Genomic DNA, 15,547 nt, shown 5'->3' with positions numbered 1-15,547 from the left:
TGTTTGCGGTACAGCTGTCCCTCGATCATTGAATATATCCAAGTATTCTTTTCACTTTTGAAGCGAGATGTTTATCTTCTGGGAGTTCACTGGTTGTCAAATACCGAACATAAGGTTGACGCCAGGCTGAAGTGTTTTCAGCAGGATTGTTTGAATCATCTATCACTGGACTGTCAACATCCATATTATTGTCAATGTTCTCGGTATCTCCCTATGCTGATGTAGTTGCCCTCTCGCACCCACTAGCGTGTTCGAGAGCCAAAACAAAGTGGCTGTCGGAGATGCTAGGTAACTTTTGGAAATCCACCACAATGAAACAGGTGGTATCAGTATCGACTGCGGAGCTTAGGTATGCTAAAGCATTTGCGTGCCTGTTTTCCAGCCGTGGTCGCTGCCCAATAGAGAACTGGTCGAATTCATTTGCCATCTCTCTCATATGATCCAAATATAGGGCCATCCTCTCTTCCTTGGCTCTATAGGTCCCCCGAAACTGGTTAACTACTAGCATGGAATCAGTTACGAGCTTCACGTTCTTCGCATCTAATTGTTTGACATCCTTTAAGCCGATAATTGCTGCTTTATATTCAGCTTCATTGTTTGATGCTTGAAAACCCAATATGGTCGCTTTCTCGATCCTCGAACCTTCGGGAGTAAGGATGACACATCCAACTCCAGATCCACCAACATTTGATGAGACATTAGTAAATACGGTCCATAATGGTTCAGGTGTATCGACCTCCATTGATGACTCGCCCCCAGTCTGGTCAGTGGCTGACTCTATGGGTTTGAAAAACTCTTTTTCTTCTCCGACAACTGTTTCTATGTCGTCCACAGGAAAATATGCTAGCAGTGCAGCCAGGGCGTGTCCCTTCTCTGCAGTTCTGGTTTCGTACATGATTTCTTACGCCCCCAGAAAATTTGACCATATGGCTAGTCAGCTGGAATCATCAGCACATTCCAGGATTCTCTTCAGCGGGTATTCTGAGTAGACTACGATCTGCCTCCCATGGAAATAAGGTTTGAGGCGACGAGATGCATGCAATAGTGCAAGTGTTATCTTCTCAATTTTCTTGTACCGTGTTTCTGCCCCCGTCAAAGATTTGTTGACGAAGTAAACATGCTTTTCATGTGGATCCGTAACAAACAACACTGCACTTACAGCGTTCTCCGTTGCAGCTAGATAAACTCCGATAGGTTGTCCAGTGTTTGGACTCACCAAAACTAGGGGAGTTGACAAATATTGTTTGATCTCATCGAAATCTTTCTCGCACTCATCCGTCCAACCAAAATGCACTGCTTTTTTCAAAACATCAAAGAATGGTTTGAATCGATCTGACGAGCGTGAAATGAAACGATTTAAAGCTGCTAATTGTCTCGTTTGTTTCTGGACCTCCTTCTTCGTTCTTGGGGATGGCATATCTATGATGACTCTGATTTGCTCCTGCTCGATTCCTCTATGCGTCATCAAGTATCCAAGGAACCTTCCTGAGGATAGCCCGAACGAAGATTTTGCTGGATTAAGCTTCATTCGATATTTCCTCAAGATATCAAACGTCTTCTGCAGATCAAGAAAATGTGACTCTTTTTGCTCAGATTTCACTACCATATCGTCGATATATACTTCCATCGTATTCCCAATCAGATCCTTGTACATATGGTCTGCCAAATGCTGGTAGGTCGCCCCGGCGTTCTTTAACCCGAACGGCATTACAGTATAGCAGTAAACTCCTCTGTCAATCATAAATGCAGTATGCTCTTGATCTTCCTCGAACAAAGGTATTTGGTTATACCTTGAAAAACCGTCCATGAATGACAGTCTCCCGTATCTTGAGGTTGCATCCACCAAATCTCTTATCCGCAGTAGAGGGTAAGGATCACTAGGACATGCTTTATTCAAATCAGTAAAATAATGAAGACACGAATTTTACCATTCTTTTTTGGAACGGGTACAACATTAGACATCCAGGGAGGATACTGCACTGGTCGAATAAAGCCTGCTTCCAACAACTTTTTGACTTCTGCAGTAACTCCATTTTTTTTTTGGCTTTGCGCCATATTCCTGATTTTCTGACAAAATGGATGGAACTTCTCATCGATATTTATCCTGTGGAAGGCTACATTCGGATCTATCCCAGGCATCTCAGCAAAACTCCATGCGAAAACGTCGGCGTTTGCCCTTAGCAATGTAATCAAACCATCACGTTCGTGTGCAGAAAGATCTTCCCCCTATGAACGTTATTTTGTGCTTCTCGTCTCCAATCTGGACCTCGATCAGTTTCTCAACTGTTGGTGGTTCAGCTACGTCCTCTCCCATATATGATTCTGGAGGGAGAGGATTCTGTAATTGGTATTTCTTCTCGACTCGCATGATTTGGTTCCCGCTAACTTCTGACTTCTTGTACTCATCCATGGCACTCTCGTGACACTTGTGGGCGGCCATCTGTTCACTTCTAACTTTCACGACTCCTTCAGGGGTAATAAACTTCAGACATTGATGATATGAGGATGTGATTGCACCGATCTCATGCAGCCAGTCTAGTCCTACAATTGCATTGTAGGGAGATCGACAATCAAGCAACAAGAAATTGCCTAAAATGGACTTTTCAGCCACTGTTATAGGTATCTTCACTTTTCCAATCGCCTTTATAACTTCGCCACTGAAACCGATAATTGGATTTTCATCCTCTTCGATCAAGTCGTGTTGGAGATTCATAGAGGAATAGGCTCATGAAAACAGTACGCTCACTGAGATTCCTGTATCCACTAGAATACGGTGCACACGAAACATGCCAATCCAAGCTGTGATAACGATAGCATCATTGTGAGGAGCATATACACCCCCATGTCTGCTTCATTGAACTCGATCTTTGTGCATCCAAACTCCCGAATTTCCGCTCCGTTTCCACTAACAAAATCAATGTGATTTGTTACGTACCATTCCTTTAACTTCCTGAGATTTCTCCTGGTCTCATCTTCCGATGCCTGTCTGGTCATTGAATGGATCCTGACATTACTGACATTAATCACATGTGCATTAATCACGTGTACTGCGCCAAATTGTCCCGAACCTTTCCCAAAACCCTTTTTCACATACTCTTGTAGCTTTTCAACGTCTATCATTTGCTGGACTTCGATCTGTAAGGAGCGACAATTCTCAGTCTTGTGACCATGATCTTTATGATAATTGTAGTATTTGCTTTTATCACGTTTATCACGTGTCTCCGCTGGAAAAGGTCGTGAGGGGCTCAAATCCTTGCTTATTTTCTCATACAACTCTGTAAGCCGTATGTTCAACGGCGTCAGCTTCATATCATGATATTTCTGATATCCAGTTTTCATTGGTTCCCCTTGGTTTTTCTCTCGAACTTCACTTCGATCGTTATGCTGTCCACTCGAACGATTCTTTGACTTGTCTTTCTTCCCATCATTTGGATGATTGGATGATTTGTTAATAACTTCTCTTGTCTCTCGAGCCTTGGAATCATCCTCAACTCGAGCGTATTCTTCTGCTCGATCATATAGTTCTTCCGGAGTATTTGGTGGTCTCTTGACTAAGGAACCGTACACACCTCTATGATCATACTGGTATGCGTGTTTGTAAGCCGTGATGATGACCTGATCGTTGGCACCATCCACATCGGCAAACTCTTGCTTGAAGCGTCGAGTAAACTGCCTGATGCTTTCCTCCTTCCGAATTCCTAGTAGGAAAAATGTGTGGCATCCCTTCCGGTCACGTCTGTTGTACTTGTATTGAGAACATAATTCTCCAACCATCTCATGGTAAGTACCGATCGACTGTGCCGGGAGTTGATTGAACCACTTTATTGCTCCACCAGCCAGTGACTGTGGAAATATTTTGCACATCAACTCATCGTTTTACTTCCACAGAGTCATGGCATTTTCATAGTGTAAAACATGCTGATCTGGATCATCCGTTTTCTCATCGGATTCTGGCAACTTTGGAACTTGAAAATTCATTGGCGGCCGGAATTCTCTGATATTCAGTTTGAAAGGAGCTCATGCGGCTCGATGCAGCCTGTCTATCCTTTCTTCTCTGGAGTGCTTTTTCGACATTACTTTCTCGATCATCTTGCAAAGGCGAGCTTCTTTTATTGCGTTTACGTCTCCATATGAGGAACTATCTACTTGCTCATAATCTCATTCTTTTCCTTTGGGGTCCAGTGGGCTCTCTTATAGCTATGCCTTTCTCGGAACGAGCATAGTAATCGTGCTGATATCGAACCACTTCTTTATCATTCCTGAGACATTTTGAATGGGTGGTAGTTCTGTCCGCACTCTGCTGAGTCGCAGCTGGCCGGGTCCCTGCTCGCCGAGGTCGTACACGCCTTCGTTTATGTAGATCTCCAGTGACCAACAAATTTTTCTCTGGTCGATCAAGATCGACCACTTCTCTATTTTGGTCTGCAGCTTGTGGGCTAATACGATTTCCAAGGCGATGCCACACAGATCGACCCCTCTGGTTGTTCAGATTTCCAGACCTAGGTCGAGACTGGTTCTCACGTTCTAATCTCAGGAGAGCGTTCTCTTTCTCCACCTCGTTCAGCCGATTGCGCAACAGTTCTTCCTATGTACTAGGAGTCGCGGTTCGTCCATCTCGCAGATCCTGTCGATCGTCATTCCTCCTTGATGGGCTGCCGAATACACGACCTATGTTTCCTCGAACTTGTGGGTTTTCCCCATCAACATCCTCTGTTTTCTTCGTCTTTGATCACTGGTTGTTTTTCGCTTCTCTGATTGTTCATATTTGGGGTTCTGTCATGAATACCATCCCGATCTCGAACACGATCACGATCTCGACCACGATTTGGGGTTCTGTCGCGAACTCGATCATGAATCTGTCTATTTCCGGTGGGTACTGCGGGTGCATACTGAACCTCAATCTCATGCCTTTCAGCTTCGCGTCTCCTGCGTTGTTGGGAATTGCTAACCGAATCGACCCTTCGCAATTTGTTTGATTACTGCCATAACTCGATTTGGGAAAAACTCGATCTCTTTTCTCGAAACCCTTGTTCGGTACAATGTTTGTATGGTAAAATATTCTTCTACCTCAAACACAAATTTAATTATGATTTGTTGATGATCGATCCACTTCTTTTTTCTCCAAGTGAATAATGTTGGGGGGGGGGTATCTGCAAAAAAATCCTCTGATGCTTAAGTTAGCTTAGTTTTTCACAGATTATTTTAGTGGGGAAGATTGCATGCCTTTTGGGGTTGTGGACCCCTGTATTTATATGGTGCGAATTAGGCCCACAACCTAATTATGTGATGAGTATAAATTGTAATTATTCCCCTGCATGGCTCCCTATAATAATTTCCCTGCATGCCTCCCTGTGATAAATTCCCTGCATGACTCCCTGACATAATTCGCCCTTGCATGCCTCCTGTCATGAATTGTATTGACTGACCCTTGTATGCCTCCTAGAAGTTTCCAGAAACTTATTCTATGGTTATGGAATTAACCAAGCCAAGTAGCGCAAAGGGTTGGTCTAAACAACTAGGTGTTCACATGCCAATCCCAATGAGAGAAGTGTGCAAAAGCCCACAGTGGGGCATAAATATCCACAAGGCAAATCAGAAAGGGGTGGAAAAATCCAGCGAACCATGGCTTGGCTCGTCTAGCGAGTTGACTCGGCTAGTTGCCTTGGCTTGGCTCAGCTGGGGTGGAAACATCCCACGTTTAACTCAGAGGGGCGTATAAATCCATGGGCCATGAAATTAAATTACATCGTGACGCGCTGAATCAGGCTATGGGATTAAGTTGTGTCGTGATGTACTGAAACAGAACGAACTGGCCGGCCGGACTTGGCTGCCGGCATTGGCCGCCGACCGTGGTCGGAGAAGACGCCGTCACCGGTCAACTGCTGATATTGACGATGATGACGTCATGTTGACGAATAAATGGAATATGCTGACGGCGTTAGGAATATGCTGACGACGTTAGGAATATGCTGACGGCGTCAGGAATATGCTAACAGTAACGGAATATTCTGGTGGAGGCTTTACTTGTGACTGGATCGGCTGATGACATGGCAATCCCCGATTGATCAGTTCTTGCTGACGTGGCAGATGTTGGTTGGTCAGGTTTGATGACATGGCATGCCGACGTGCCGCGCTGGCGTGGAAGTGGTGAAGGGGCTCATTACTTGCTTGATTTGTACGTACGCACATGGGCTTCTATGTAAGGTGTTGGTGAGGACTAGTTAGCCATATTAGGCTAATAAGAGAAGAAGGCATAAGCCCAGTGAGCCATGCTTAACTAACAAGAAGAGCATTTTAGGCCTAAGTAAGCCCATTTTTTGGTGTGAATCTAATTGGGTACTGTTTGCACCCAGAAATATTTCTGAACACTAAACACGATGATTTTGGTGTTGTTGATGAAAACATGGTTAAAAACATGAAATAACATATAGATGAGAGACACGAGTTTAACGTGGTTCGACATGGTTTGCCTACATCCACGGATGAATCCCCTTGGGGGTGGTATTTTATTGATATTAGAGTTACAGTAGTATTTTTTCTCATTGCTGGCCTCCTTTTCCTCCCTCGGGACCTCCCTATTTATACATTTGAATACTTAATTTCAATATAAACTTAAATGTCATTAACTGCTCATGCATGCCTACCTGTTTAATTCTGCATGAAACTGCTCATTCATGCCTCCCTGTTTAATTCGCATGGAACTGTCTTTGCATGCCTCCTGAATTAATTCGCATGAAACTGTCTTTGCATGCCTCCTTAATTAATTCGCATGCTGACAAACTGGATTGATGGTTGACAGGCATAATGGGATGGCAGCATGGATGAAGACTGGCTGACAGCGCATCTGGCAACATGGCTGGAATCTGGTTAGCAGCACATCTGGCAGCATGGCTAGAAACTGGTTGGCAGTGCGGCAGAGTACTTGGCTGGAAATTGGTTAGCAGCATTGCTGGTAACATGACTGAAAATTGGCTAGAGGTGTGACGTGCGACCTGACTTTGACTGTTGACCAACAGTTGACTTTGACCGTTGACCGAGCGTTGACTTTGACCATTGACCGGTCATTGTAATACTGGGCAGGCTGGTGGGATGCTTCGGTTGACTGGTTAGCGGGCTTGGATGACAGCTGAACAGTGGCGCAGACGACATTCTGGCCTTATATGTGGCAATTTTACTCATGGTACAAACAGGTACAATAAAAACTTCAATAAATTAATAATGTTGGGACTGCCAAATTCTATCAATTTAGCGAAGTATTAATTTATCGATAAATTAATAAGTTATTAAATTACCGAAACATTCTAAATTAAAGTTTCAAAAATAAAATAATTAAGTTAAACTTACAGATTTTCCATAACAACGAATATACTGAAGGTTATGAAAAGGGAAAATTAAGTCCAGAAAAAATCAATGTCTTTAAGACAATTAATATTGCAGATTCGTCATGGATAACAGATGTTCAACAAAATTCAATTGCAAATTGTTTCCAGTATTGTAAACTTCGGTCACAAGAAAATGAAGACGTACCAATCGTTAAAGATGAAGGAATTAATCAACTTGGATTGATGATAAAGGAGTTCAACTACCGTAATTAATCAAATAAATGTCGCTGAAGAAATTTGGACAGACGAATAAATTATTGCCAGTGTTATGTCAAAAACCCTAGAAGAGGAACTAGAGGATGATAGTTTCGTTTTGGAATCTTATTTTAGTAAGATACGTAATGTAGTGCTATTGTAATGATCATTAATTTATATTTCAGTTGGGCCCTATATGACACTTAAAATTTTTATTATCTTATAAATTTAGCGAGGTTACTAATTTAATACACTGGCCCAAGTTGGGACCGGAAAAAATGTTATTTTAGCGAAGTTATTAATTTATCGCGGATTAATTTATCGAAGTTCTACTGTGCAAACAAGTAGGTTGTTGAAGATCAAACAAATATACTTAAAGAATTCTTACCTAGGCAACCCTCTATTCATTCATAGAGCAAAAATAAAACTCTTTGAAGAAACCATTGAAAAAATGGAACAGAAAGTTCAAGGATGGGTAGGTAAAATTCTAGCTCAATCTAGTAAAATAGTTCTAAATAAAGCAACCTTAGCTAGTATGGCTAGTTATTAGATGGAGTTTTTTATCCTACCTAAAAAGATTACTAGTAAAATTGATGTTCTTCAAAGAGACTTCTGGAGGAGAGAAGAAACCAACTATAAAGGTTACTATCCAAAATCTTATTCATGTTTATGTAAGCCAATTAGTAAGGGGGTTTAGGATTTAGAAAGAACGCGAAATTGAGGGATAAAAAAAATAATTGGGGATATAAGAAAATGACAAAAACTGGATCCATATGTCAATTCGGGGTCACCCCTTATCTAAGTATTTTACGTATTGCCTAATCTACCCCTCACTAATCAGGATTAGTGATTAGTAATAACTAGCAAAATCATAAGATTTTTGATAGATGATTAGTGTGTGTTTTATTTGAATTTGGGTGAGTGAGGTGAGAGTAGAAGGAGGGAAAAATATTTTGAGAGAGAATTTTTTTTGGGGAAAATGGAGGATGATTGTGAAGAGAGAATTGCTGCTACTGAATCTTTAGCTCCACTACAACAAGGAGCATATATTTAATCTTCAGCTAACGACAACAACTCTCAATTGCAACTCTTTGTTGAGCCAACACCCTTGAATGATGATTTTGACGAGTATGGAGAGTTTTTCGAAGAAGTTACACAAGAAAGTAAACTTGCACAACATGCAAGCATCCCCAATACACAGGTAAAGTTGCTAGGAGGTTGAAAATCGATTTTTTTCTTTAAACCCGCTGTTTTTTCAACTGTAAAACCTCGGTGCCGGCATGGAAATGGTATGAATACCATGCCGGCATACTCATTACCGGCATGGTATTCATACTACGACCATGCCGGTAGAGCGATATCCCCCATTTTGAATATTGATCCGGCATAGTATCCTACCAAAAAACTATGCCGGTACGCAGTTAACTTTTTTACCTACCAAGGAATATACTACGGAATATTCAAACGACATGGTTTCATTGATAAGTTACCATGCCAGAACTGCATGAAAAACATACAGGAAATATTTCCATCTAAAACCAAATACCGGCATGGTAATAAACATCAACGCCGGAACTCCGTACCGTCGTGGTACCATCAATATCGAGAATGCCGGCAGCGCAACCGGCGTTGTTAAGTTTCAAATTTACAATGTCAGTACCTACCAAAAAACATACAGGAATAAATGTTTCCAAAACTAAATACCGGCATTACATATCAATTATTTTTAATGCCGGAAGCATGTACCGGCTTGGGACAATAAATTACGAGAATGCCGACACCTTTGCTTCCGGCGTTGCTGTCTAATGAATCTTTTATGCCGGAATATGTTTCAAATTTGGTCTTCAGTTTTGGTTAAGTTCGACTATGCCGGAACATTGGTCGAGCATGCCGGTACGGGTTTCCGGCATAATGTTTTAATTTCATTTGTAACTAATTTTCATTCGATCTTTAGGTGGTGACATATATTGATCCAACAAATGCAAAGCCGCTTCATCGGGATACGTCGGAATACTATAAAATACCTCCGGTATGTGACCAAAGAATACTTTTCACCTAGTATCTTGAACTTTACTAATGGATTGCTAGTAATGAACCTTCTAATGAACGTGAAATTGACCTTATGTAGGGAATAATAGATCGAAATGAAGCAATCGCTTGTGCTAAAGAGACGGCTCTTAAGAACATGTGTGCGTTGGTGAGGAATACCGAAGGTTCAAAGAGGCGTTTTGAGATGGCTTGCGAGAGAAGTGGGAAATACAAGGAGAAGAATAGCCACAAGAGAAAGGATTATGTATATCCAAAGAAGACTAATAGGGTATACAAGACTCGTACGAGGAAGAATAATTGTCCATTTAAGCCTGTATTCCGTTTAAATGACATGAACAATTGGGATTGTGAGGTTTTTTGTGGCTGTCATAACCACCGGGATCCGAAAGATTTTGTTGGTCACTCCCTAGTTGCAAAGCTAAAACCTCATGAGTTCGAGGATGTAAAGAGATTGACCAAAGCACTTATCAAACCGAGACAAATTCTCAGATGCTTCAAGGAAAAGGATGAGTCTAACGTGTCTTCTCTGTGTACAATTTATAGCGCACAAACAACTATTAGAAGGGTGGAATGGGAAGGGAGGTCCGTTATGCAAGAATTTGAGAAGATAGCTTGGGATTACAACTACATACGTATCATTAAAAGAGGGCCGGACGAGAAGCCCCTTCAAATATTTATTTAGCATCCTTTGCTTTCACAATTGTCAAATACATATTATGGTGTTCTTTTGATAGATTTTACCTACAAGACAAACAAATACAATATGTCGTTTTTCAACATCATGGGGCAAACCTCGGACAAGGTAACATTCACATTGTCTTGGTGTTTAATGGAAAACGCGAGGGACTATAATTATCATTGGGCATTTCGACAATTGAAATTATTCTTCCAGGAAAATCAACTTCCGAGGGTCATCGTAACCGATCAAGATGACGCATTAATGAAAGCAATATCCGACGTCTTCCCGGACGCACCAAATTTCCTATGTACGTATCATATACGTGAAAATGTCAAAAAAACTTGCCATGCCTTGTTTGAACCCACTAAGGCGTATGTTAAGAAGAGAATGATTGTTCAACTAGAGGAAGATGTTCGAAAGAACAAACTATCCCCCGAAGAAGAAGAAGATGAGAGAGGCAAGATAAAGGAGCGAGCGGACAAAGAACATGCGGAAAATCATAAAAAGTGGTTGGAATTTCTAAGAGATTGGGAGAAAGTTTATTGGTCTCTTACCGAGGTTATATACGAAAAGAGATTGGAGAAGTTTATTGCTGATTGGAACGAAGTTTATCCGACTGCCGTCTGGTATTGTCGGACTGAATGGTTGGATAAGTTCAAGGAAAAATTTGTGCGTGCATGGAAAAACCGGTATAGACACTTCAAGAGTGAAGCAACTAGTGCAGAGAAGTCCGCTCATGGGAGATTTAAATATCTCATCCAGTCCGGTCAAGGCTACTGCTTTAACGGATGCTTTGACTACTGCTTTAACAGCGTCACACTCAAGCTTCAAAGGACATACATCCGATTGTTGATGGAGGCTAACACGGAAGGCTTTCTTGTGGTCCTATAAAAACACACCAAACTTAATTAAATTCACTCGATCACAGATAAATAATATAATAAGAAGATGCAAACGTCTTACATAAGTTTGATAGATACAACGATCCCAAGAGTGTTTGTAAGCAAATAAGAGTTGCGGGTTTATCGGTTCACCCCAATGTTTGCCATCATTGCGGTCTGGAATCATGTCATATTTATCAGGAAGGTGGGCTTGGATGCCTTTTCATTATCCTTAGGGGCTTCAATTCCGACATCAGTTTGTCCTAAGCCACCTGCTTGTGAGGATGAGCCACCTGCTCGTTCCGGTACAGGTAATTGTTCCCACTCGTCATCATCATCACTGCATGTTGAGTCATTAATATGAGGAAGGTGGGAACCTTTAACTTTCACTTTGCCAAATTATCCCTCTTGTCTCAGCCCCCAAACGCTTTTTGCGACCTTCATCTTTCCCTCGAAGAGGGAGAGATTGAGGAGTATCAAGACCGTCCTTCCTTCTTCTCTTAATGACCGCATCTTTAGTTTTTCTTTTGTTATCTTTCTTGGATTTTGACCTATATCATAATCACACGAAATGAAGTGAGACAACTCACTTTCAGTTTTTGTACCGGCATTGACTTACTTAAACTAACCACGCCGGTTAAATGTTCCGGCAGTGAACATTGACTATCGAGAATGCCGGTAGTCATATGTAATTCTCCTGGATATCAAAAGACTACTACCGAAATTCTCGAAATAAATCAATTTCATGCCGTAATTTTGTACCGGAAAACAAATCAACCTAAAAGCTATGCTGGTATAGGTGACAAATTCTTAATTTTTCCTGTATGTTTTAAGTACACTACCGACATGCTCGAATTATTACAAAAGAATGCCGGTACCCAAAACCAGCATATAATGCAACCCAAAATCTATGCCGGTACTGGTGACAAATTCATAAACTCTCATGTATGTTTTAAGTCCACTACCAGCATACACAAATTATTATTAAAGACTATCGGTACTAAAAACCGGCATAGACTTCGACCCAAATTCTATGCCGGTAGGGAAAATTCAGTTTCAGGTGAATCTGGGGTTGGAAACGACATTGCATTCATCCAAGATTGAATGCCGGAACACAAAACCGACATTATATTCATACATATTTCAGTGCCGGTACTCACTGAAACTCAACAGTTTCAGTTAAGGTTCGCGATTCTAACCTAAACCCATTGCTATAAGTAGTTTAAAATCACTTACCTTCTCACAAAAGCCATGGTTGCGAGAGGTTGATTGTCCGAATCCGCTGCTTCTTCTTCTTCTTGCTCTTGAGCAATCTTACCGAAGCTACAAATCCATATCCAGTAGAATTAAACTTTAGTACCTCTACTTCCTTTTTAGATGTCTGCAAAGACTGGATGCGAAAGAACAATCCATCTATCCCAATAGAAATTATTATGACCAAAATCTGGTTTATTTGGAAAGAGAGATGCAATATAACTTTTAGTAAACAACAACAAACCCATAACCAATTAGCTCTAGAAATCCAAAGACACTTGATGTTCTGGCATAAGGATAAATATACAACTTATACAAGATCAGCTAATACAAGAAATATTCCAATGATATATGACAAGCTCCAGGAAAGGGTCAAAACAAGATAAACATTGATGCAGCATGGACTTCTATAGACATGCCAGCAGGGTTTTCTTTAATTTTCAAAAATGCTGCAGGAAACTTTGAACAAGGAAGAGCAGGACCAATTGCAGCTTCATCTCCAGAAGAAGCAGAAGCGCTCGGACTTCTACAAGCAGCTCAGCTAAAGAGGAAAAGCTTTCCAATTTCAGTGCAGAAGGTGACTGTAAGAATTTATTTGACTACCTAAATGGGATACCATCTCAGATTACTTGGAAAAATCAGACCATCATGGATGAAGTTAGTAGAGAGTTTAAACTTTGTCATAATTTTTTGGGTTTTTTTTATGTGCCGAGAACAACAAACAATGTAGTTGATATCTTGGCTAAGGAAGCTAAATTATTCAGAAACTTCCTTATTTTGAAGAATGAACCACCATTATGTATTAAATTTGCTTTAGAAGTAGATAAATCAAATGTTCGGGTGGAGACTAATACCCCAACATTCGATGGCTCTACTCAACTTGATGTAAGGGTTACTAACTCCCTAAGTTAGTCTTTTGAATACATTTTAACTTACAAAAAAAAAAAAATAGAATCCTAATAGCAAACTCTAGCTAGTCATCTTGTTGCGGGTTCAATCTAGGAAAAGTCTACAGTCAAACCTCGATAAATAAATAGCCCGGGGACCAAGGGAAAATATTCATTTAGCGGGGTTATTTATTTATCGATAAACGAATATTTATTCATTTAGACAATATTTTCTTAATTAAAAAGTTAAACTGTATAAGAGAAGATGTACAAATATAGCTAGAGGGAAAAAACAATTTCAAACTGTTTCCGTCATTGTAAGATTTGGTTCGAAAATTTAGATGTTTTAGAACTAGAAAATGGTAAATTAGAAACAGATATCCAAGGTGTCATTTTGATTTACGTTATAGAAATGTGATGGACGTCGAACATGTTTTAAACTATCATAGCAAGAATTATGCAGTTACGAAATCTCCAACAGACGGAGAAATTATTGAGTCAGTAATGAATGCCGAGAATGATACTGAATCAGATGATAGTAACGTCGTACCAAATGTTTCATCTCAAGATGCCTTTCAAGCGATGATCACTTTAAAAAATTACTTGATACAACATGAGCAAAATATTCCAAAAATTGTGCAAGCATTCCATAAAATTAAGGATGCGATGCATTTTGGTTTGGATGAAAAAAAACATCTAACCATAAATGAATTCTTTTGAGTTTGTTTCTACATATATTTTTATGTAAAATTTACTGATTATGTATTTTGTTTTATTCTTACATGTATTTTTTTTGTTTGGAATTTAGTGATTATTCGTTTATATTTCTATAGGATCTTTAAGAATTTAATTTATTTTATTCATTAATGCATTAAACGGGGTTATTCATTTATCATCTCGGCCCAAATCGGGATCAACAAAAATTATTGATTTGGCGAACATTTATCTATCGAGGTTTGACTGTATTAGGTTAGCTTGGGCCGTGGGGTCGCGAGAGCGCATTATAGATGTACTCTTAACCAAGTCCAGCAGTAGGGTCGTCAGATGCAGAAAGCATTTGACCATATCTTATTGGAGAAATTGTGAGCAAGTTTCCATTACGTTGGAACCAATGTTGCCCTACTTTTTCCTTTTCTTAACCCAACGAAATCAAACGACAATTACTAGTACATTACTCTGCCAAACTACAAGGGCTCTCTCTTCTAGACTCCCAGGGCCAGTACTTCAGTCTTTGGACACGTTTAGGGTCCACGCCAGTACGCGAGCAGGGAATGGACTGATCATTGGAAATAAAATGATAGGGCTGGGTAATTTCGGAAGTCTATGTCAAGCCATCCCTTTTGTAATAATAGGTACTACTTAGAGTTTGATCGAGAGAAAAAGAAATGGAAGCACAACTACCTCCACCATCACAGCCGCCACCATCACAGCCGCCACTAAATCAATCAATCATGCAAAACGTAATCACAGTTCTGACCTCTTGCAAATCCTCTTCTTCTTTTCAAATTCATGAACAACAACTGATTCAATACATACCAAACCTAAACCCATCATCCATCCTATCAATCCTGTCTCCACCACCACTCTCATCAAAACCCACGACTCTGCTTTCATTCTTCAAATGGTGTCAACGTCATCTTCCAGATTTCACAAAACCCATAAACACACTTCTCCTCATTCTTCCTCCACTCATTCGTTTCAGAAAACTCCCAGAAGTCAAATCATTACTTTGATTCTTTGATTACTTATTAGCTTTGGGTATAAATCAAAATTTTCATCTATACAATTGATTGTTGTTCCTTCAAGTGTTGTTAATGACGCTGAAATTGTTGATGAGAGGAAGCTGTTTGTTAAAATGCCAGATAGGAATAGAATTTTTACACTTGTTTTGGCAAGGATAGTTAAATATGGGGAGGCAGAGGAAGTGTTTGTTAATATGGCTAAGAGAAATGCAATTTTGATACGCATGTGGATTGAGGTATTTAAAACTGGAAGGGCACCGCAATTCTTGGGTGCACTGCCTGATAGTGTTTTAAGGAGTTTTACTGATGATGGTGTTTCCTTTTATGATTGGCTTAATGAAAATTTTTGAACTCTGCCTTGCGTGGACTGTGTTGTTTGCATTATACTCAAAATGAACCTTATGTTTGTACCCAATGGTGGAGTTTCAATGGTGGAAAATACAATATACTCTAGTTTATTTCTGCAAAGGGTTTTCAC

At 40.3% G+C, this 15,547-nt stretch overlaps 1 protein-coding gene across 1 annotated transcript; it reads right to left on the bottom strand.

Annotated features, from left to right (window-relative positions):
- Positions 1-211: 211 nt before the first annotated feature.
- LOC113351980 lies at positions 212-895 on the bottom strand. The gene has a single exon (XM_026595871.1). It carries the CDS (start codon positions 893-895, stop codon positions 212-214), a length of 684 nt encoding a protein of 227 aa, XP_026451656.1.
- Between the last annotated feature and the right edge of the window lie 14,652 nt (positions 896-15,547).

Source organism: Papaver somniferum, chromosome 2 (assembly GCF_003573695.1).
Source record: "Papaver somniferum cultivar HN1 chromosome 2, ASM357369v1, whole genome shotgun sequence".
NCBI classification, from domain to species: Eukaryota; Viridiplantae; Streptophyta; class Magnoliopsida; order Ranunculales; family Papaveraceae; genus Papaver; species Papaver somniferum.
This window is presented reverse-complemented; position numbering and strand designations above follow the sequence as displayed.